At 53.5% G+C, this 24,426-nt stretch overlaps 1 protein-coding gene across 13 annotated transcripts in view; it reads right to left on the bottom strand.

Moving 5' to 3' along the window:
- The window catches only part of PTPRS (protein tyrosine phosphatase receptor type S), a 110,870-nt gene that overhangs the window by 35,296 nt on the left and 51,148 nt on the right, over positions 1-24,426 (bottom strand). For all 13 annotated transcript variants that reach the window (XM_059888644.1, XM_015472084.3, XM_059888646.1 and 10 more), the window contains exons 3-6: positions 23,230-23,375; positions 22,544-22,685; positions 16,403-16,591; positions 9,689-9,799 (exon numbers count right to left, since the gene is read on the bottom strand). In XM_059888644.1, coding sequence (XP_059744627.1) covers positions 9,689-9,799; positions 16,403-16,591; positions 22,544-22,685; positions 23,230-23,375 — 588 coding nt within the window. The remainder of the gene's footprint in view (positions 1-9,688; positions 9,800-16,402; positions 16,592-22,543; positions 22,686-23,229; positions 23,376-24,426) is intronic.

The following is a 24,426-nucleotide window of genomic DNA, read 5'->3' as shown; positions in this document are numbered from 1 at the left end:
CATCACAGCCCTGGCAGAATAATAAGTAGGATATTAATAATAATCAGAATCATAAACGAGGGAATGAACTTGAACGCTGAGAAACAGGGACAGGTCCTGTGCATTTCTTAGCGGGAAAGCGAATGCAGCCTTCTGTCCCAATCTCGCAGACCATGAAGGCAGCAGGATTCATTTCGGGGGGCTCCATTTTCGGAAGGTGGATGGGTTTCTGGGTTGGGTGTGTAGGGGGGGAAGAGGTGGGCACGAATGGGCATCTAAACTGCCAAAGGGTACAGCTGCCCCATGGGAAATGTAGCCCTGTAGGGGAAAGGACTTGGGTCAACTGGTAAACCCTTCTAGCTGCATCAAAGTTATCCCTGGCTTCAGGAAACCACATGGATATGCCCCCAGCTTCGGGCAGGTCAACGAATCTTGTCTCAAACTGTAGGGATGACTGCCTGGAGGCTCAGCAAGGCTAAACAGGACCACAAAGTAACTTTCACATGAAACTGGGGCTCGTGGTGGAGGGGTCTGGCCTGTCCTACAGAGGAGGGGGCTCCAGGGGCAAAGGGAGGCAGCCCTGTTTCCTCTCTCTTGGCATGGGTTCTGAGCTGAAAAATCTCAAGCCTTGTTCCCTGAATTCCAGCAGGAGGTGAAGAAGAAGGGGAGCTCTGTGGGGGCGGGAGGGAGGACCAAGAAAGCTGGCAGCCCTTCAGAAAAAGAAGCCCCACGAAAAGTCCAGAGTCACGTTGGAGACAGGATGGAGGAGCTGGAAGGTGTCAGCAGAGGAGCAGAATGGGGGGAGGGGAGACAGAGGGGGCCATGCAGACAGACTAGGGAATGAGGGGCGGCGGGGTAGGGCGCTGAGATGGGGGGCAGCTTTCTGGCAGGGCTGGGAGGAGGGCGGGAGGAGTTGGGAGAATGGGGGGGTCCGGCCAGCCAGCGGACGCGGTCCAGGCCAGCCGCCGGCATCCACAGCGAGGCACGAGTGGGATGCCCAAACGCTGCGTTGTCATGGAAACAGAACACGATGGGGGATGAGCGTGGGGGAGCTAATTAATCAAGGACAGAAAACGGCACTGACGTCCAAAACAAAACCAGGAGAAACAAATGAAAAACCAAAGTGGGGTGGGGACATAATTCAAAACACAAAACAAAAAAACCCTCTAAAACAAAATACCCAAAAAGCAAGAAGAAAAAAAAAAAAAAACATGGAATGGGTGTGGGGCTGAAAATCGGGGTCTGAAAGGAGGAGGGCTGTGGCTTCCCCGGGAAGGTACCCCCCAACCCTGGCAGAACACAGCATCTGGCCTCCCCACCCAGCACCCAAGGGCCCTGGTAGAGGCTCAAGGTGGCCTCAGAGGTGACAGCCTCATAGGCAAAATAACCTTCAGAGCAAAACAACCCAGCCACAGGGAGCCCCACTTCTCAGTGACACTCTCCCTGCTGCTTGTTTAGAGCTGAACAGAGACCACATCAGTCTAATCACACAGTTCAAGGTGCTCCCCTCAAGACCTCAGGAAAACCTGCCCAGGCTGGGGTGGGGGGCTGATGAGGTTGCATAGCCCTGTGGCCTTGGGAAGGGGCCCTCATCCTCTGGGAGCCTCAGTTTCCTCCTCTGTGAAATGGAGGCCATCAGTGATATGCTGAGGTCATTAAGCCGACTGGGGCAGTGCCCAGCACCATAGTAGGTGCTCAGCCTGGGCATGGGGCCAGTGAAGTTCCCTCTGGTCTTCCAGGGTGCTGGAAAGATCAATGAGATGTTTAACATTAAGGAGGTTTCAGGATGAATCAGAGTTGTTTTTTGTTTTTTAAAAAAAGCAATAGGAAGAATATCTGTTGAATCCCTCCCAACTGAGAGGCCAATGACCTTGTACCCATTTTGTGGATGAGGCAGTGGAGGCCCAGAGAGGAACTAGGGCTAGCTGGAAGACACAAAGAAAGGAAGTGGTAGGGCCAGAGCTCAAAACCCAGTATGCCTGACCCCCTACCTCCCAGATAAAGTGAGCCTTCTCTTACCATGGTAATTAGCAAGAATTATATAGCCACATGTCCATTCTTGGTTCTTCCACACTTGTGTCCTTACCCTCTGGGGATACCAAAGAGGGCAAAAGTACCTCACCTATATACATCTGTCAACTAAATAATCACCAGTTGAATAATATCCAGCAGCCATCATAATAAATGTCCAGAAGCCATCAGTAAAAGGTTTATACCGAAAGGGATTACTGGAACATTAAAAGGAGTGAAAGCTAGCTTTAGGATTTAAAGATTAAATAGGAGCCAGATTTATCCCTGTGTAAAACTCAACATCACACCCCAAAGACCCTGCTCACATCTGATCTTATCTTAAAATACCTTCCTTTAGGAGTGTCATAATTTGGAAGGTACCTCTAACACTTTTCAGAAGTAGACACAAGGCAAACATCTTGAACATGTAAAAGACTTGCCATACAGGGTTGTTAATTATAAGTCAGTTAAGTGTGGGAGGGCATTTATCAACAAATGTAATTTTGGTGCTCACAAATCCCCAGCATGGCCGGCAGCCATCAATTAAACGGATCTGCCAATACGCTGTAAAGGCTGACACCTAAGACACTTTGCCCACTTGCTTTCTCGCCCACCCCGTTGGTTTCTAAGGGTGTGCTGCAAGAAGAGGGCTGGTGTGCCATGACTTAGGGGAGGACTGTGCCCATGAGCACTAGGTGGCTTAAACCTCCCCCTGTGGGGGGTTCTCACAAGGCCTCTGGGTATCCTCCCAGTCGGCAAGGGCGGGTGGCTGACGCTGTGTTCTGCCCAGTTTGGTGCTGACTCCCACCCACATCATTTTTCCACCCCTGGCTGCAAGCTTGAGGTGCAGGTTAGAGAGTAAGGTGGGCGCGGAACCCACGGGACGGAGTGGCCCCGCGGGACCCCCGCCCCCAATTACCGACCTGAGTGGAGGGTCCAGGCAGGTTATAAGGGGACCACACCAGCCTTGGTCCTCAGCACGCTCCAGCTGGTTCTTGTTTCCAGCTCTTCTCGTCACCGAGTAGCCGGGGGGGTCCCAGTGGGGGGGACCCGTGTGGGTGCGGGGATCAGGAGGGTGGGCGGTGGTGGGGGGGTGGCGGGTTGGGGGGATGGGTCGCTTCAAACCCCGATTCACATGGAAAAACAACTCAAAAACCATCAAAGCAACCGGGAGACGACCCCTCCCCCAGGCAGGAAGAGGCAGAAACTCAAAAACCAAAAAAAGTGGGGAGGGGGCGGGAGGCGTGGTTCAGGGGAGAAGGGGATGGGAAGGGTGAGGAGGGGGAAAACTCAAAAGTGAGGTGATCTGATTGAAGCACTAGGTAGGGAACTCAACAGTGTCAGACATCTCAACGAGTCAGCAAGCCGCAGCTCCGAGGGGGTGGGGTGGGGGCGGGGGTACCTGCTGGGCATTTTGGGGTGGGAGAAGCTGCTGGGTGCTCCTCCAGACTCCAAAATGAGGACGGGGAAGGGAGGGGAAGGTGCCAAGAAGTTCTGCAGCCTCCATGGGGTTTACTCAGGCTTAGATTACACCTGTCAGGGGAGGAGGAGGGGCGTCCAAGGCCTAACTCCAAAGCCCCTCCACTGAACCCCAGCCCATGGCCCAGGGAGGGTAGGTACCACTCCATGGCCTGCCCTGTGGTCTTTCTCCCCCTCCCGTGCCATCCTGCCTCCCCTCTCCCACTGCCAGCTCCCTCTGCTGCTCAGATAGTGCAAGGCCTGGAGGGACCTGGCTGGACTCCCGGCCCACAGGCTGACCAGCGGCCTTTTGAGCTGGACATTGTACTGCCCTACAGATACTTTTTTATTGGGTTTTTTTTTTTTTTTTTTGGTACTCTCTGTCTCCCAATTTTTTTTTTTTCCAGTTCTAGCAAAAAGGGGCACGGTGTCTTGCCAATTGACTGACTCCCCTTGCCCCCTTGCTGCGGCCACCGGAGACACAGGGCTCTCTGAATGACGAGGTGTAATCTAATGTACCCCCTCACCCCCAAAAAACAGAGGAAACAGCAATGCAAAGGGTGTGAGGCAGGCAGCAGGCGAGAGGTGTCTAGAGCTCAGTGTTCCTGTGGAACGGCCCCGCCCCCGCCCCCATCCACCATGCCCAAACAGAGAAGCAGCCTGCCTCCCCACCCCTGGAGCCCCTCTCCCCTCAGGGTGACGGTGGGATGAGGAGAAGGGCTGGGTTCTGATCTGCCACTGCCTACCACCAAGGTCATGTCAGGGACTTTGGGGGGTGGAGGATGAGGTGGGTGGGCATGGCCAGGTGTGACCAGCAGGAACTAGGGGAGCTTGCCAACATTCCCCAGTGGTAGTCTTTGTGGAGATACAGGAGGTCATGGGGATGGGTGATTCCAGGCCCAATATCTATCTACTCCTGTCTGGGGGCTGCCAGGGGGCAAAGGGGAACACCTGGAGATCATATCTACCAATTATATGGCTTGGGTGCTGGAGATTTAATTTTAAAAACAATTTGCCCCACAAAATGCCATGCTGTGAATTGATCTGAAGGGGCCTGGGGATGGGCTGCAGATAAAGGGTTCTGAAGAACACCTGGAAACTGGGGCAATCTAGAGCTCCCTCTGGCATCAGATACTGAGTCCCCATCTTTTAGTTCAGCATTTGAGAACCAGCATTAAATTATCCCCATCAGGCTCCTTCTAAAATCCTGACAACATCCTAAGTCCCTTGCAGGTAGAAGGTTCTCTCCCGCGTCTCCAGCTCTAGCATCTTCCCGTGTCATCAGGCGGGTGGCACACCGTTTCACTGGGTCCTGTGCACCAGGGTTCAATTATGCTATGTTACTAGACCAAACGGTAAAGACACCATCTTCAGCCACTCATTCACACCTTAAAGGCTGATGATTTTAAAGAAAATCAACAGCCAGGGAGAATGTAATTCTGAGCTACATTTTCCTTAAAGAGGTTCTGTGATTACAGCTGCCAGCTGCATTTTAAAAAATGGACCTGGCTCTGACTTTGGGTCCTTTGAATGTTAGCAACTGACTTCAGGAGAAGGGTAAATCTGAATACTCCACCCCCTGGATCACCCAGGGTCAGTAGAAGCTGGAGATTGTGAACTGAAGGAAGAGCTAGGTTGAAGGTGGGGATTCCTTGCAACTAATTCCCAGGACTGGTTGCTTTGGCAACAGTGTAAATGCTTATAGCTCTCAGGGCAGAACATGCTAGGTGGCTCTTCTCTTCTGCTGAGCTGGTATGTATCTGCAACGGTAGCCTAACACCCAAACTGGGTCACTGGCACTCCCTCCATTTTTTTTTTTTTTTTTGCCCCATTCTGACACTCTGGCCACGGAACTTCCTGTGGGAGTGACAGGGAGTAAGAGGAAAGATGTGGATCTGGGGAGACCACTGATCTCATGGGATTGAGGTTGCAGCCAGGAAAAAATGAGACCATGGGCTGAGCTCCGAAAAGCATTAGCAAAACTTGAGCTCTGAGCAAATGAATTAATTTTTGCCCTCCAACTCTTCCCAAAGCAGTTTCCCATAAGGCATCTTATTCAAAAGACGTATCTGTGAAATAAATGATGGGGAAACTGAGGCTCCCAAAGGGAAATGACTTGCTCAGACCATTTATTTGAACTCTATTTTCCTATTTTCACAACAATCTCCCTTGTGATTTCTTACATGCCACACACGATACAGGGCACCGGATAGACGAATAGTAATTTTCTCATGGACTCCTCCCAACTATCCTGTGAGCTTGGCATACTGATGCTTCTTCCTATTGTTCAGATGAGGAAATAGGGACTCCAAGCAACCAAGTGACCGGCCCAAGGTCATACAGCCAAGAAGGCGCAGAGGCAGGACTTGAATCTGGGTCTCCTCAAGTCGAAAGTCTGTGCTCTCACCACCAGTCTATACTGCCCCCAAAGTCCAGGTGGTCTTCAAGGACCCTCAGCCACCTCTCAGTTTCAATTCACTGGGACCCAGCTTTCATAAAGGAGCTGAGAGACCTCTTTCCTACATCTTTTGGAGAGTTCTGCCTGGCAGCTCTTACTCTGGATTCAAAAGGAGACAGGAAAAATAAATCCCCTATTATTGTATCTAAAATCTTCTTGCCAACTCAGCCCTGAACTTAATCACTGGGAGTTTAGAGAAGGCAGGTGAGGGGCAAGTGAGAGGAAAAGGTTACCCCAAACAGGCTAGTCTCAGCTCTCAAATGTCATCTATGTTGGGTAGTCAGCTGGGAGCCAGTGGCTATAAATCTAAATAGATATTTTATAGGGGGCAGGTTTTCTATTTGGGGTTAGAATGGGGCTCTCAAAGGCTTGCCTGTCCTCAGGGAGGGAAGAGGAGATGGGAGCGAGCGTCTCCAAAGGTTTTAAAAGTGAGAGAAACAGACAGACAGAAGGAGAGCTGAGAGAGAGAGAGATAGGCAGAGGGAGAGCTGGGGAGGCAGAGAGAGGGAGGGAGGGGCTGTGCCCAAAGTTCCCCAGGGTTTTCTCCAGAATTCCACAGTTCTGATGCGTAGGTACTCAGAAAGTGACCATGCTGCATTGCTGGACAAAAGATGCCTGTGACTAGGCTGGGAGTCTGGGAGGTGGTGGGGGAAGCAGCCAGCATCACCTATGAGGCGGAGGCATAGCACTAGGGCAGAATGACTGGCCAAGTAGTTGGCCAAAGTCTATCATGCTGCATTTTCCGATGGGTGGATCCATATCGGTACCCAGTCAGGACACAGAAAGTCATCACAACAGCTATCATTCTGAGCACTGACTATGTGCCAAGCATGCATCATTTTGGGAGGATGGTCCATTTATAGGTGGCTACTTCTCATATTTAGACATGTTGCTCTACTGAACAAGAACTCAACATGCCAGCTGTCCATTCAGCTGTGCTTCCAACGCCTGTTTCTGGGTTGTCTGGGAAGGTGGGAGGTGGTCTCATGCTGAGGCAGAAGGAAGGGAATGTGCCTGCTTAAGCTCCCTTCAAACATGGCCATCCTGAACAACAGAGGCATTAGCTCTGGGTAAGAGAGGTAGCTGGCCAGTCAGGTCAGACAAACTGGGCTTCTCTCCTCACACACCTCACCCAAGCTCTGACCTCCCACCATCTGTCTAAGCCACCTCCTTTGTGCTCTTGAGCCCAGGTGGTCACTTTCTGCCCCAGCATCCCAGCTGTGGGACCCCGTCCGCCCTCCTGGATGGTAGTTGGGACAGGAACACTGGCTTTTAAATCACAATGCGTTTGGAGAACAACCACACAACAGCTCAGCCCAAGAAATCGAAACCCAAGAGCACGGAAACACAAGACAGACCCAAAGACCAAACGCTTTGATGGGGGAAGGAGCAGGGTAAAGGGGCTGGGAGGGGGAAAAAAAAACGAACTGATCGGTTTTTTCCCCCAAAACGAAACCAAAAATTAATAACTAAATAAAAAGAAGAAAGAAAGAAAAAAAAACAAACGAAGGAAACCAAAGGAGAAAAACGGAACGGAAGACGAGAAACACTCCAACAGAAGGCGTTGGGAATTCACCAAACCGAATCGACAAGAGTGGCATGCAGAGAAATTTTTACATTCTCCCAGCATGCATCAGGCCCAAGTTACCATGACGACGAGGAGTGCAAAAAACTTAGCAACAACATTACCAAAGGATGCATATAGGCGACCACAATGCAAGCATCGCATGTGTGCGGCCGGCCCTAGGCCGGGCTGGGCGCGGCTGAGATTTTCGTGTCTTTCTGGGTTTTTTTTTTTTTGCTCTCGCTTGGCAGTTTTTTGTTTTGTTTTGTTGGCTTTCAGCTCATTATTCGCATTCTGTCATTTTTTTTAAGTTCGTTTTTCTATCATTTTCTGTGTGCATGTCTGCGTGTGTCCGTGTTCCTGTCTGTGTGTGTTTCGTGTGTGTGTGTGTGTGTGTGTGTGTGTGTGACTTTCAGAATGTAAAAATGTGGGTAAAGAAAGTAAAAAAGAAAAAAACACACCAACCTTCTCGAAGCTCTGAGGGATGTAAAGGGGGTTTGATGCAGAACACAATGACATGGGGAGAAGAGAAAAAATAGGGGAGATACAGAGAGTAAAAAGAGGACTTCCCAAGGCTAAAAGCTGCAATAGTTTGTTGAATTTTTTCTTTAAACCAAAAAAAAAATTAAAATTAAAAAACAAAAAGAACAGCAACGACCTTTTCGCCTTTCCTTGACATACACGATCTACATTTGCCTTCCACGATTTTTTTTTAATTCAATTTTGGAGCGTCTGAGGCCCAGGCAAAGGATGGGAGGCCGGACCCCCTAAAGAAAGGACCATCCCTCCAGGGGGCGGGGCACTGAGGACACAGAAGGCTGGCCCCCCTCCCTGGGTGCACCCTGCTTAGAGGGCCCGCCCCCACCCTGCCCCACACTGTCCTCCTTGAGCCCTGCCAGACTTACAAACCCCATTCCCAGGTGTTTGCAGAGAAATAAAGCAGGTTAGACGAAGACCAGTCAACTGGAGTCATGGACGCGCTATAACTCACCAGAGGTGCCATGGCAGCAGACCGGAGGTATGGCCCCTGCCCACCCACGCCCCCAGGTCCCCAGCCCCACCCCCCACGCCTCCTCCTCCTCAGAGGCGAGCTGCAGAACCCAAGGGTGGCCAAGGTGCTGCTTCAGGGCTGGTGGGGGCTGTGTCTGGTAGGGGGGGAACTGAGGACCTGAGGGTCTCCCACTAAGGGAGGAGCTGCATGACCTCCCAGGTGGAGAACGGTCAGGGGCCTGGTGTGTCAAATCGGGGAAGGGAGGTCCAAAGAAGGGTGGTTTGGGATCAAGGATATGGAGCCACTCGGGGGCAGCCCCGGGGGATGAACTGGACCCCATTTCCTGGCAGGTGGAAGCTGTTTCCACCACAGATCTGACCAGAAACAGCCACGGGGACATAGGAGATGGAGGAGGCAGCAAATGAATATTTCCGAAAGGACGGAAGAGAACCAACCCAGAGATGAGATGGGGTCCCACAGAGGCATCTAGGAGCAGGGGTACCACCCCCACTTGGCACCTTCGAGGAGACACCAAGGGGCTACTCCCAGGCCCTCCTTGGATTGGGGGTGGTGGTGCCGGGGCAAGGACCCCCGCGCTTCCAGGTGTGACCAAGTGGGAAACCGACAAGCCTCAGCCCAAACCCTGGGACACCTGCCTACAGGAATCCTCCTCTGAGGGTGACTGGGAGAGCACCAGGCTCTGGGGACAACTGAGGCTGTGGGGCCGGCAGGGGCAGCCTTGAAGACTCCTCCCCAACTCTCAGACTGAGGGCGCTGGAGGGCGGGGCGGTGAAGCGGGTACGAGGCCACGAGTCTGGAGAAGCGAAGCGAGCACACAGCAAGGGAAGCACCGCACGACACACCACAGAAGCTGACTCGAATGGGCGGGCGGGCGGGCAGGGTGGGGCAGAGGCCTGCAGGCTCCCCCGGCCCTGTAGGCCCACCAGAGACCCCCTCCTTCCGGCCCCGCCCCATCCCCTCCTGTTGCCCCCACCCCAACGTCCTGCAGCTCGAGGGACAGCAGTCACCAGGCACGGGGGTGGGGGAATTGAAGCTGCCCCTATTTTACAGGCAAGGAAACTGAGGTCCAGAGAGGGACACCGCCTCGCCCAAGGTCCCGCAGCCACCACCCGGGGTGGGCCTGCCTGCTGGGGTCTGCAGGGGGCAGGGGAGCCCGGAGGCTGTGAGCCCGAGAAGGAAGGGGACCGGTGGGGGCGGGGGGCCCTACCTCGCACGTAGAGGTTGGCGGGTGAGGAGTAACGCACGCCGGCGCTGTTGGTGGCCACGCACTCATACTTGCCCTGGTCGGTCTCCTCGCTGCTCTCAATCTGCAGGGCTCCTGTGGGAAAAGGGGACAAGGCCTGGCCCATCAGGGGGGACCCTGGCTTGGGGGAATGGCGGGAGGGCTGTCCCAGAGTCCCGTCCAGCCTGTCTCTTGGTTGGGCTGGGCCAGAGAGGCAGACAGAAAAGTTGAGTCACCCTAGAAGCCCCCACTGGGTCAGGGCCTCCCTGGCTGCCTGCCTTTCCCCACCCCAATTCTGGCCCATCCTGAACACACCGCATGCCTGGCCAATCCTCCACCCTCAGCTGGGACTGCCACGTTGAAGGACAAAGCTGGGGCATGGGGGGAATATGTGCCAACTGAGGTGCATTTAGGAAAGGGCCAAATGATGCTTGCCAAGGGGAGGTGGAGGGCAGGTTGGCGGTCCCAATCCACAGCAGCTGCTCCAAAGCCCCTGACACTGAAGGGATCACCTCCAGTGATGTACCAAGCCTGGGAGGAAGTTTGGGGGAGAATGGATACATGTATATGTATATGGGTGAGTCCCTTTGCTGTCCACCTGGAACCATCACAACACTGTTAATCTGCTATACTCCAGTACAAAATAAAATTAAAAAAAACAAAAACAAAAAAAACCAAGGTGCCAATTCAGGGAGCTGGTGGTCGCTTGTTCGTTTCAACCAGTGTGTAAGTGAATGCGGTCTGGGTTCTTCAAGTATGTTTGGAATCACAGGCCTCGAAGCCCACGGTGCTTGTAAATGGAGACAGGGTTGTATTTCTTCAAGGGTGCTTAGATTTCAGAACTGGGTTACCCTCTCCATGAGAGCAAAAGCAAAGGATGCTGAGAGTGATATACTGAGCTGGCCAAAAAGTTCGATTGGACTTTTTCCATACAATGTAACAGAAAAACCGGAGCGAACTTTTTGGCCAATGCAATACATCAAGTAAGTTTGAAATCAAAGAGCTGGATCCAAGCTTTCTGTACTTGAAACGAATTGAAGAATGAATTTCCCCAGACTTACAGTCATCTACATCAATCAGTCTGAATTCATGGACCTGTTTCAAAACCATGGGTCTAGATTCAGGATCCACAAGTGAATGAGTTTTCTAAGTGTATTTGCAATCATAGACGGAGACCCAAGTCCATGGTGCTCAGATGTTAATGGGGAGAATTTTCAAGTGTTTGAAATCGGAAGTCTAAAGGAAAACCTCTAATCTGCACAAATAAAGTTGAGGCTGAAATGCCTCCAATGTGTTTGAAATCATAAAACAAGATTAAAGAATTTGTTGGTCATGAGTCAATAAAGAATTTGAAGAAGTGGTCAATTTTCTTAAGCAGATTTTTTAAAGTTTTTTTAAAAAAATGTGGACCATTTTTAAAGTCTTTATTGAATTTGTTACAATATTGTTTCTGTTTTAGTTTTTTGGCCATGAGGCATGTGGGATCATAGCTCCCCAACCAGGGATCAGACCCGTACCCCCTGCATTGGAAGGTGAAGTCTTAACCACTGGACCAACAGAGAAGCTCCATCTTAAGCATATTTAAAATCACAGGCCCAAATAAAGGGGCTTGGTGCCCACAAGTAAATGAAACCAGGGCAGACTACCTCTTTCAATATGTCTGAAGTCACAGGTCCAGATGAAAGACTTCACTTCCCATGAACATGTGAAAAATGAATGAATCTTCTTAACAGTGTTTGAAAGCACAAGGCCATGGACACTACAGTGTTCACAAGTAAATGAAAATGTGGCCAAGATTTCCCTGAAGTTATCTGAAACCACAGGTCTGGGAGAAATCTTCATTTTCGCAAGTAAGTGAAGTCCAGCAAACATCTCTAAGTATGTTTGAAATCATGGGCCTTGATCAAATATTTCATCACCCATGAACCAATAAAAATGAGGCAGAGATGTCCACAGTATGTTTGAAACCAAAGGCCTGGACCCAAGTTTTCATTTTCATAAGTTAATTAAACTGACTATCTGTAAGTTTGTTAGAATCACAGGCCTGGACCCTGTAACTTGTTGCTTATGAGTAACATGAAGATGAGGGAATACCTTCAATATCAATCACAGCTGGTTGTTTTTGGTTTTTTAAACTTTTTTCTTTTCTTTTTCTGATCACAGGTTTTGATTAGAGTCCCTGGCACCAGGAATCCAAAAATCCAGTGCATGGTCCCAAATAAACACCCCTTCTCAGCTTTGTTTGTGGTTGTCCCACACAAGTGGGGGGAACCCACAGATGGGGAAGTTCTCTCTAGGGGCTGTGGATTAGGGTTCTGTCCCTATGTAACACTTCCTACCAATCTCAAGGCTCCAGGGAAGCAGGCAGGCAGATACCACTATGGGGACCCAGAGAGGGCATGGAACCTGCTCCAGGTCACACAGCAACTCATGGCAAAGTCAGGACCAGACTCAGACTCTTCCCTAGGGCTCCCACCCAGGCCTGCTCTAGTCTAACTTTGGGGCAGCTCCGTGGGGCTGCCTTTGAGACTCTCTGCTCCCTCAGAGAGTTGGACCCCCACACCCATACCACATCACCCAGATCTAAGCTCCACAGCTGGAAGGCCCTCCTCTGCACACCCATTGTACAGATGTGAAAACCAAGGCTAGAGACGGATGAGGGCTGCATCCAGAGCAGTCTTCAGCGCTCTGGGTGGGCATGGGAGGCACTGCACCTTCCGGAGGACATAACACCCTGTGGCCAGGTGACCTGAGGGGCCAACATGGCCACACTCAGCCCCCAGCCACAGACGGTGACACAGACACAGAGACTGTATGGACACTGGGCAGGGTGAGGAGGAGACATGTGGAGGGGGGCCTGGGGCAGCCCCCTGTGGAGCCTGGGGGCTGGGCGGGCAGTGAGAGAGACCGTGAGTGGGTGGGTGGGGAGGAAAGAGCCTCTTACCTCGGATCGGAGTGCTTTCTGTAAGGGAAGCAGAGAGAGTCAGGTGAATGTCAGAAGGCAGTCCTGGGGGGCCGCGGGGCCCCAGGGAGGCGGGGCCGGGCCACCAGCCAGGCCTGTCCACTTGGCCCCCAGGGCTGGGAGGGGGCTAAGGTAGGCAGCCCTGGGTCTATGGACCCTGCAGGCCCTGTCCAGGAAGACGAGGCAAGGCTCCCAGGAGGAGGATGGGCACTGAAGGCTTGCCAATCAGGAGGGCTTCCCACAGAAGGCGGGAATCTCTTGGGGAAGGAGGGGCTGAGTCTAGAAGCCCCTGTGGACTGGCCAGAGGGGCGTGGCTCTGCCTCAGGGAGGTACCTGGCCTGGCCTGGCCTGGCACTGTTGGCTGCCTTCCTTCTGGGCCGAGGGCGGAAGGTCCATGACCTCCCCTCCTAGATTCCTTCTCTGGAGGGACAAGGAACAACGGGGTGGGGTGGGGGGGGCGGGTCTTGGGAATCTTGTTAGAGATAGGGTGGAGAGAAGGGTTAGTGCCCCAGGACTGGGCATTAATTAAGCAAAGGGAAGATGTTACAGACAGGCCAAGTAGGAGGGGCAGAGGAGGGTGGTGAAAGGGGATGGAGGGAAGGAGGAGGGCCTTGCAGCATCTCTAATTTCCAAAAGGAAAAGAGGAAAAGGACTGTGCGTCTCTATGGATTCTGGGGGCTGGGACCGCTCAGGAAACCAGACATGGTAGCCCCTGGTTAGAATTCTGCATCCTCAGGAGTGATATGGGCCCCCCCCCGCTCTGTGCTGATGACAGCTGATAACCCCCAATGCCACAGCAGAGAAAACACACCTCTCTCCATCTGGCCCCAGTCTATTTTGCAGAGGGGCAAACTGAGGCCCACAAGTTCCAGGAATTGTCCCGCCATGAGTCAGAGGCAGGGGCGGGCCTTGAACCCAGCTCTTCGGCCTCCCAGGCTGGGGCCCTTCTAGAACTTTTAGGAGGGTCCTATATTATCTCTTAGAAAATCCCCAGTCTAATGGGGCCACTCCCCCTCTTCATACAGAGGAAGGAGGCGAGAGGAGGGGGAAGGGGAATTTGCCAGAGGCTGTACTGTGGAGAGCAGAAATTCGGGTCAGTGGGAATCTAGGTCAGCTCCTGCTCGGGCTGTTTCACTAAGACTATGGTGACAGAACCCAGAGAGGGAAGGACAGAACTTCCCAAGATGGCCATAATAGCCCATGGTCACTATATTGAGAAGAAGACCACACACGGAGAAAGGGTATTAAAGGCTGTTTTGCCTTCTGCTCCGAGGAGGATGAGAAGTTACTACTGTGGGTCAGTTTTAGTCATTCTCACCTTAGTAAGAATTAGCCCAGCAGTTGGATTCAGGGGCTTCAGGTTGGATGCTTGGAAAAGAGAACAAGATGCACCCAGTAGTAGCCCAGACGGAACATTCCCCCTACATCTAGCCCCTAAATTTCTGTACCTTCATATTTTCTAGCAGCGTCAAGGCCCAGAAAGGGCTGGCAAGGGGGATGGGGGTGGGTATGTTACGTATGAAGCTCCAGTGAGTCCCCTGTGGTCTTGTCCTTTTTTCCTCTTTTCCTTTTAGGCTCTTCTCTCTGCAGCCCCCTGGTGCCCAGATGGGGAGGGCCAGTGGCCGGGGGGTGGGGGTGGGGGTGGGGAGACGTTAGTAGACATGCCACGTGGAGTGGGTCAGTTACCGTCACGGTGGCCATTAGTCTGAGGGGAGGAGGTGGGGTAGGGGACACAGAGGGGGGCGTTAGTTGTTGACATGGTGAAGAAATTAAACTTACCAAAGGTTTCTGAACGTTTACAACAGAGGGACAAGAAAAGAGAACAGGAACGTTAACGGGTGGTTATACAGAAGCCTGTATCCTCTGAGGATGGGAGGGGATGTTGGAATAATAATTAGATTGATTACAATGTGTTTTTTTTTGGCTGCGCCACGTGGCTTGTGGGATCTCAGTTTCCCGACCGGGGATCAAACTTGCATCCCCTGCAGTAGAAGCTCAGAGTCTTAACCACTGGACCACCGGGCAAGCCCCTTGATGATGATTTTTAAAGCAGCTGATGTTCACTGAGCTCCTGGTAGGGCCAAGCAGCCTGTCAGGGGCCCCTGACAGTGACGCTAGGGAGTAGGCACATTTCATGAGGACACTGAGACCCGGAGAGGAGGACCTGCCCAGGTGACCGGGCACCTGGGTCCACACTCAATCATGTCATTATACTGGTGTGACAATGGTGGAAACCAGCAGAGAAGCAACTGGGTTCCCAAGGCTGCCACCACTCCTCCAGCTGAACCCCGCAAGCTGCAAATATCCTCAGACAGGTTGGCACCGGGAAAGCTACATCTCTCCCAGGGTGAGGTCCACGTCTCTCCAGGGAAGAAATTTTGGGCTTAACATCTGCCCCTTTTGAGGTTTTGGGTCTTTGCTGGGGGGAGCAGAAAGTAGGAAATGGGCAAGCGGGACTCCTCGGAAGACGAGGCTGGGCAGTGAGTGGCGGGGGAGGTTCGCTGAGAATGATGGAGAGGCTTTCAGGCAAGACTGGCTGCAGGGTGGGGGCCCTCAGAGAAGAGGGAAAGGGAAAAAGGGGGTACCCCCACACATGTCTTCAGAATGGACCAAAGCACGCAGGAGTGCCCGTGCACATGTGTGCATACACAAGGACCAGCCTGAGACATGCACGTGAGAGGGGCTGTCACACAGACACACGTGTGGCTGAGATGCACGCGGACAAATTTTGCTCTGGCAGGGGGAGGGCAACCTGTGTGCCGATGGTATGGCCTACATGTTAAGTCGGGACATGTGGGGAGCCTGGACACACACACACAGAGGTTCGTGAAGCAGTGTGACAACAGACACAACGCACACAGAGCTCCCCAGACAGGTGGGCTCACAGGCGGGGCGTGGGGCTGCTGTGCTGAGACACAAATGCGGAAGTGCCTAGCCCTAAGGTGGCCCAGGCCCTGTGCTCCGTCCCAAGGCCCCCTTAGCCTGGGTGGACCAACTAGTGCCCCATCACATCCTTACTGCCTGTCTTAGAGATGCTGTCTCTCTGCAGCCCTCTGTGGCTCCCCATTACACTCCCTGTCTATGCCCTTATCTCCTCTGCAGATGCTCACTGCTTCAGCACTGGAAACACTCTCTAGCCTTTGCTTTATGCTCGCCTCTGGTCCTACCTGTCTGGACCTCACTATATCCTCACAGGACACGTCCACTGTTTCAGCTCAGAACACACTCTTCCCCTGCCGGCTTCCATGGCTCCCCAGTACCTCGACCGTGCCGTTATACAGCCAGTGCTCAGATGCTGAAGATGGCCTTCCTTCAACACCCTCCACAGCTCCCCATCACCTCTGCCTGTCTGTCCCCCACTGTGTCCCCAGTGCAGGGGCACAGGAGATACCTATCCTCCTCTGGCTTTCCACTACCTGCAACTCTCTGTACCCCATTAGGACCCCATTGCCTGGGTACTGGGGACACTCTGCCCCCACGGTCTCAGCAGCCCCCATCACTGTGCATATCTGAGTCAGCTATGGCTCCACTCAGGCACTGAAGAACTTGCCATAGCTCCCCATCACCCCCTGTCAGTCTCCACCTTATTACATCCCCACTGATTCGGCTCCAAAGACACCCTCTCTCCCCTCCGAGGCTGCAGATGAGCGCTGCCTTTCTGTATTCCTTCAGATCCCGGGGCGCGGGCCCTGAGATGCTGCCCTCCCCCTGCCATCCTCCTGGCCCCCTGCGCTCACCCGATCGCAGCTGCTTGATGCGCCCATTGCTGGCACTGGGGTCCACGGGCAGGAAGTCCTTGAACCAGGTGATCTCAGGGTCTGGGTTACCACTGGCAGCACAGAGCATCGTGGCCGTCCGCGTCCGCTCCACCACCTTCAGCTGGGGGCCCATGTCGATGTTGGGGAAACCGGGGGGCAGCTGGTCCTCTGGGGTGGCGGGGGTGGGTGATGGGGAAAACAGCAGAGATACAATTATTGCACAGCTGTCCCTCCAGGGTGGGGCTTGGGGATGGGCCCTGGAGACAGCCCTTGCCTGGATGGGTAATCTCCTGTAGCCTGTTTCCTCCTCTGTCTGTGGGCAACTGTGGGTAACTGCTGGGAGGGCATCAGGCTAGACCAGTGTCTCTGATCGGGGCCAATCCTGCCCCCAGGGGACACTGGGCCACGTCTGGGGATGTCCATGGTTGTCACTCTTGGCATCAAGTGGGTGGGGGCCAGGGATGCTGCTCCACCCCTCACAGTGCCCAGAACGGCCCTGATGTCAACAGTGCTGAAGTTACAGAGCCCTTGGGTTACATCACAGCAGCCCGAGGGAGCTTTTCGAAATGGAAACAGGGCCACACCACCCTGTGTCGCCCGCCCTGCTGTAGTCTCCTCCACCCTCCAGAAGAACCCAGGCTCCTTGCCTGGCACTGGTCCCCAGTGGCCTTGGCAGCCCCATCTTGGGCCAGCCTCACTCTTCTCACTCTCTCCATCCAGCCACACCAGTGACCTTGGTCCCCCAAAGTCATCAGGCCCCCTCCAGCATCACCTTGGGCAAAACTCGCAGTCACAAGTTATAAACACCCTGGGAAATCCCCCGATGGACCAGAGGTTAAGGCTCTGCACTTCCACTGCAAGGGGTATGGGTTCCATCACTGATCGGGGAACTAAGATCCCACGTGCTCATGGTGTGGTCAAAAACTAATAATAAAAAGTAAAACCCTCCCGTACTCTAGAAAATCCAAACATCGAATTCCATAGATCACAACGCATCTGTGTCTCTGCCGTGTCCTTACCACCCCATGTAGGTCCTGGCACACAGTAAGTGCTCAATAAATGAGCGAATGACTCAGCCTCAGTTACTCCCAATCTGTGAGAGGCATGCCTCCTGGCCTCGGTCTCCCTATTCACTGGTTAGCCTCCAGATGGAGGTGGGGGGGGGCAGAAAATACCTCTCCCTGGAGACTTGGTCCCCATGTTCTAGTGATGGGTAAGAATGTGGTTCCCTTGGCACATACACACCACTACATATAAAACAGGTAACGAATAAGGACCTACTGGATCGTACAGGGAACTCTACTCAGTACTCTATAATGGCCTATATGGGGAAAGAATCTGAGGAAAAGTAGATACGTGTATTTGTATAACAGATTCACTTTGCTGGTTTTTAGCATGCATGCGTATTTAGTCATGTCTGACTCTCTGCAACCCTATGGACTGTAGCCCACCAGGCTCTTCCATTCATGGGATTCTCCAGCCAAGAATACTGGAATGGGTTGCCATGCCCTCCTCCAGGGATCTTCCTGACACAGGGATTGAACCTGTGCCTTCTGTGTTGGCAGGAGAATTCTTTACTGCTGTGCCACCTGAAACTAACACAACCAAGGTGACAAGCCGGGTGGCCTCCGTTCGTGTAACCTGCATGTCGCGCCATGGGCTCCGCGGCCTGACTCAGCTGGAGTTGGCACCAGGGAGGGGGGATGCGGCTTCAGGGCCTCCTGGCAGGTCCTGCCCCCTCCTGTACACTTTGCCTTCCCCCCTTCAGCACCTGGACTTCTGGTTCCTTTTGTTCTGACCCCTAATACCGCAGCTCCAGTCTGGCCTCACATCCACAATAGACAAAGGGTTCCCTGGGGTGGGGCATACCACCTCAGCAACAGTTAAAACACCCACCATCCCCTTGTTATGGGCTGAAATGCACCCCACCCGCATTCACACGTTGAAACCCTATGAATAGGCTGGATGGCATCACCGACTCAAGGGACATGAGTTTGAGCAAGCTCCAGGAGTTGGTGAAGGACAGGGAAGCCTGGCATGCTGCAGTCCACGGGGCTGCCAACAGTCAGATACCACTTAGCGACTGAACAACAATTCATAGGTTGAAACCCTAACCCCCGGGACCTCAGAATTAGACTATATTTAGAGATAAGGAGTTTACAGAGATCATTAAGTCAAAGGCAGTACTAGTGCGACCCTAATCCAACAGGATTGGTGTCCCCCTAAGAAGAGGAGATTAAAACCCAGGCACACACAGAGCAGAGATCATACACAGATGGAGGAGAAGATGGCTGTCTTTGAGCCAAGGAAAGAGGCCTCAGAAGGAACCAACCCTGCCGACACCTTGATCTTGGACCTCCAGCCTCCAGGACTGTGAACAAAAACATGTGAAGTAAGCCACCCAGATGGTGGTACTTCGTTAGAGCAGCCCTAGCAAACTAACACAGTCCCCATCCCACCCCAATGAACAAGTGATACAGTGACAAGTGACAAGAAAGTGACTGCATACAGGGCTGATGAGACAGAAGACACAGGCCTGCTTGTCTGGGGCAGGCAGAAATGTGTGTTGGTCCCGTGGAACCAGGGGTGGGGGTGACTTGGCATCACCCACCTGAGACCCCTAAGCCTGTACACCAAGGAGGAAGGCAGAGGTATTCCCAAGGTGCCAATACTAACAGCAAAAGGCTGGCGACAATCTAAATGTCTGTCAACAGACCCTCATTATACACAAGCCAGGCCATCCACAGGGCAGGTCCCCCAAACAGCAGAAGGAATCACCTTACAGATTCAGAACAAAGTCCAAGATGCACTGCTAACTGGACAAAGTGAAAGATGTGTAGACCAAGGACTGAAAACTACGGCCCTTGAGCCAAGTCCGGCCCCCTGCTTATTTTTGTTGATAAAGTTTTATTGGCACACAGCCACACCCACTGGTTTCCTCATCATCCCCAGCAGCTGGCCCGAACTGAGAAGTTGCAACAAAGACTTTCTGGCCTGCAGGGTAAAAAATATTTACTCTCTGGCATTTTACAGGAGAAGCTTGCCACTTCCTGGTATAGACAAAGCTGCTATTTGCGTAAAAAGGAAATAACACTCATTTATTTGATTACAGATGCCCAAGAGGGAAACAAGGTATGGCGGGGCTATTGGGGGATGGACAGGGGACTGGGGAAGAGGTAGGCAAGAAGACACCATGTGGGGAGAGAATAGAGACCCAAGTACTTGGAGGGTGCAGGAAGCCAGGACCGGGTGAGGGAGAGGTGGGCAGGGACACTATCACCCCATGTCCGCAGTTAAACAACAGAGCTGTGGTTCCTGTCCAGGCAGGAGTCACTTCATAGAGGAAAACAGCGTGAGTCCCAAAACCTGAGCACTAAGTATGTACCAGGCAATGTTAGGTAATTTCCTGTATCCGCCTCTGAGAAGGGATCCATTTCACAGAGGGGAAAGCTGAGGTTCAAACACTGGGCACACCTGCCCTGAGTCATACAGTCCAGTCTCAGCAAGACTGGAATTCGAACCCAAGCTGGGCTAAATCTGGAGGAAGCTGGATGGAGCCAATGACTGCAGAACCCCCAAGCTGGGCCTGGACTTGTCGGGTCAAAGCGGCTGGATCCAGGCTGAGCTGTTTCACACCCAGTTCGTTCTTCCTGGGCCCGGAGACCTGGACCACCTCACTGCATGATCCTGATTGGCTACTGATGACGTCACTGGAGGGTCGGGCCAAGATAACCAGGCCTCAAGTCTAGGTGCTCAAAGCTGGCCTAGACATGCTGGAGGCTGGGGCTGCCAGGGTCCCTCTGTGCTGACGTTTCCTGTGTGTGTGCACACGGGTGTGCATGTGTGCTCACCCACACCCCACGTGTGTCCACACGTGAGCACTTCCTGGGTGCGTGCAGCCCCGCGGGGGAGGGGCGTGCGTTGTGGGCAGCAGCCAGCCAGGGTGGGGGGGTAGGCTGCGGCCGCCTGACGTTACCAAGAGCTCCTAATTAAACAAAAATGTTCATCGAGTACCACATTGTGCTGGATTCCTCGGAGTTTAATTAAAACAACAGCGTGAGAGGCGTGCGCAGCGTCCACAATCAGATGGCAGCGGGGGAAGAGAGGTGGGGGGGAGGGCTGGGCCCAGCAGCCTGGACCTTCCCGCTCAGCTGGCGGGTCCCTGGGGCTCAAAGGAGACAGGGGGACAGGCGCTCCGGGTCAAACGCTCTGGGCTGAGCGCCCAGCCCAAGCACCACGTCTGTTGAGGCGGCCTGAGAACAGAGAGATGCTGAGGGCCGAGATGGGGGGCAGGGAGCGGAGATGTGTCTTTCCCAGACTCCCAGAGACTGGGCAGTTAATAGATTCACAGCGTGTCCTTTTAACTCTCTGAGCGCTTACAATGGAGGCTGGCACGCGGGGCGGGGGGCGGAGGGGTGGGGGACGGGGGGCGGGTGGTGTGTGTACAGCGGGAGCCAGGCTGTGCCCGGGGAAAGGTCAGGGCAAAAATATCTGCTGGGAAGAGGCGGGGCGGACTGGGGCAGGCGGACTCCTCCCCTCCCCTCCCCCTTCCTCCATCCCCTAGCAGGACCAGCTCCAGGCCCCACACACAATGAAACTATGGGGCCCCTTGTTCGAAAATTACTAGGAATTTCCAGGTGGTAACAGACGAGGGCGGGCACACATCAGGGTCTGGGATCAAGTGGCCCTGTGGCCAATATGACGGCTCCTCCCAGGGCTCCAAGCTGCCAGAGAGGACACTGGGTGACTCCCAACCTGGGAGCCACATGGGGGGACCACCTGCCCCCTAATGGCTGGCAGTGACTTGTACTTTTTTTTCTTTGGGCCACGTGGCATACCAGGATCTTAGTTCCCTGACCAGGAATCGAACCTGTGTCCCCTACAGCTGAAGTGCAAAGTCTTAACCACTAGACTGCCAGGGAAGTCCCGGGTGGCTTTTTCTTAGAGATCAGAGAGGGTCAGAGTGGCGCTGCAGCTGACAGGCAGAACCCACCCCACAGCTGCACAATGGCTGATGGCAGCTGTCCTGTCACAATCAGAAGAACAACAATGATGGCAATAATATCAGATAGGTAGCACCAACCAAATGCTTGTTCCCCACACAGCACCGTTAGTGCCGGACTTGTTTTGTCCACTTCTGTGGTTTGTGTAACAATCCCTTGTGGTGAACATCATTATTATTCCACTTTGGAGGTGAGGGAACTGCAGCTCAGAGAGGTTCATTAACTTGCCCAAGGTCACAGAGCTACAGAATGGCAGTGCCAGGATGTGAACTCAAGTTGCAGGCCCCTAGGTTAAATTAATCACCTTGCAAGGGAGAAGGCAGTTGGGAGCAGCTGGTGGGCAGATGGGAGGCGGGTTTGCAGTAAGACTGTCTGACTGATGCTGTATTACAATAAGGAAGCCATTTCCTGGTGCCCCAGCCTATGGAGGCCAGCAGGCAGTCCACAGGAAGGATCCATGGGAATGTGTGGGAAGGTGTGGTTAGCTGCTTCTGCCTAGCCAGCTATTTCTCCTTTGTTTCTTTGGGGAGACCACCCCTTATTCACTCTGTCTACATGGGCTAACCCACCCTTGACTTCAGGGAAAACTCTGCCAATCAGAGTATTTCTTCTTCCAACCACAGTGACAAGCTCAGGGATGGTCATCTGACCCAAGGTGGGTCAATGAACAGTCCTGAGTCACTTAGTCCTCTCTTCCGTGTACAGGCCCCAGAGTCTGGAGCTAATGGGGAGATATCACTGAGAATACAGCTGATAGGGAAGAGAACACCCAGAGTCTGAAGATAAACCCTGGAACATGGTATGAGTTCCTGGATCCAGCTGAACCTGAAGCTGTTATAATCCACAAACATTTTAATTACATGAACAAATGAATTCTCCGTTTCAGTTGGATGCACCTTTTGTGCCAGTCTCTTAACAGGCTGCTCTTCTTTTCTGCAAAGGCTCAATAAATTCCTACCAGAAGGCTCTAAGACCCAGTGGTATTATGGGCTAAAAAAAGGAGATCAAAGTCCCCCACAAGTGAAAATCCAAAGCAAGACTTTCACGGATCCCTTTGGTATCTGTCCCCAAAACCAGGCCCCAGGGCCTCCTCCACACACCCTGGGGAGCCCGATACCTCGGAGGACAGTGAGCTTGGCGTGGACGGTGATCTCCCCGACTGAGTTCTGGGCCACACACTCATACACATTCTCGTCTCGGGGTGTCCGGAGTGGCTGGATCCTCAGTACGGCCCCTGCACTCCCATCGAACTCGATCGTCTGTCGTGGGGAGGGGAGAGAGGTCAGGGTGAGGCTGGAGTCCCAGGGGTGATCAGGAGAGGAGCTGGGGGCTATACACACGTGTGTGTACAGGCCCTGTATAGATACTGAAGGCAGAAAACTGGGTCTGTACAAGTAAAGGGTATTGTGTGTACATGGGTTCGTGACACACACACGTAAGTCTGGGGACAGGCATGCAAAATGTGGAAACGTGTATGTCTGACCGTGGACATGGGCACAGGGTTGCAAATTCCCTTCTGTGAGATAAAGGTTCAGAGAGGCAGGGCACTGCTTGAGGACACACAGCACACAGGTGGCAGAACAAGCGAGCCTGGCAGAGCCCTCACGGAGCACGTGTCTCCCTGTACCTGCCAGGGAGGTGGTGGACGAAGAGAAGGGTCCCAGATGGAGAGGGAGCCAGCTCCACGTAGGAATGTTCCTGGGACGGCTTCCATGGCTGAACGGCCATGGCCCCATGGCGGGGGTGGGGTGGGGTCGGGGGGCTGGCCCTGGGCTGTCTCCCCTCCCTTCCCTGGCCACTCACCTCAAAGCGCTGTGAATTGACCTTCTTGCCCTTCTTGTTCCAGGTCACCCGCGGCTTGGGGTCGCCCGTGGCCTGACACACAAAGGAGGCCACGCCCCCTGACACACCGATCTGGTCCTTGGGTTCTTTGATGAACCTGGGGGGCTCTGGGGAGAGAAGAGGAAAAGGGGCTCTGGTGGGCCTGGGCATGTGACCAGGACCCCATGGGGCCAGGTAAACATACCCTCCAGTGCGCCTGGCCACAGAGGTACCACGTGGGCCCGACAGGAGGGCTGGAGAGGACGAAGGAGAAATGGTGGCACTGCTCACCCTCCATGGGTACCCCGGGCCTGCCCAGCACCCCACCTCCCCGCTATGGATACAACAGCCACACACACACACATGGACACAGCCTCATTGTGGGCACACCCACTCAGATGTAGTGCCACAAAGGAAAGTGGGAGGGGAGACCCCCGAGAATCTAGGGTCCCCAAATTCAGCCCTCAGTAGTGACCAGCCAAACCCTGGAGGGTCCTTGGTCCTAACATGGCTTGGGAAGAGATAGCTTGGCCTAATCCCCCGATGGTACAGGTGGGGAAACTGAGGCACTGAACAGGGAGGCGGGGGGTGACCAAGGGACCCGAGGTCAGAACCAGCGCTCGAACCCAAGGCGCCAGCCTCTTCATCTGTGGGAGGTGTCCAAACACGAAGGGTCAGAGAAGGAGGCCAAAGCTCAGAACAGGTGATTGGATGCTGCCAGCCACTAGAGCAAATGCTTATTGAGCACCTACTGTATGCAGATGGTGTACACTCAGAAACATCCAGTTCTTCTGGCAGGGATTTCCCTGGTGGTCTAGTGGTTAAGACTCTAAGCTTCCAATGCAGGGGGTGTGGGTTTGATCCCTGGTTGGGGAACTAGTATCCCACACGCTGTGCAGTGTAGCCCCCCTCAAAAAAAAATTCTTCTGACAGTGCTGGGTGAGCAGAGCCACCATAATCCTTATTTCACACACAGGAAAGGTGAAGCAAGCCATCTGCTTGGACACACAGCCAGCCAGGGGCTGAGCAGGGATTTGAATGGGGCTGGTCCTGTGCCCACATCCTCTGTCCCTCATGATGATGTGATGTGCTAAAATCTCCCCAGGTAAGTCTCCCGTGGGAGTTAGGATGTCTTTTATACCTAGACAGCTTCAAGTCTGGACCTCACTCAGGCTATAG

The sequence above is a fragment of the Bos taurus genome, chromosome 7, assembly GCF_002263795.3.
Source record: "Bos taurus isolate L1 Dominette 01449 registration number 42190680 breed Hereford chromosome 7, ARS-UCD2.0, whole genome shotgun sequence".
Taxonomy (NCBI): domain Eukaryota; kingdom Metazoa; phylum Chordata; class Mammalia; order Artiodactyla; family Bovidae; genus Bos; species Bos taurus.
The sequence above is the reverse complement of the archived record's forward strand: the minus strand, read 5'-3'. Positions and strand labels throughout refer to the sequence as shown.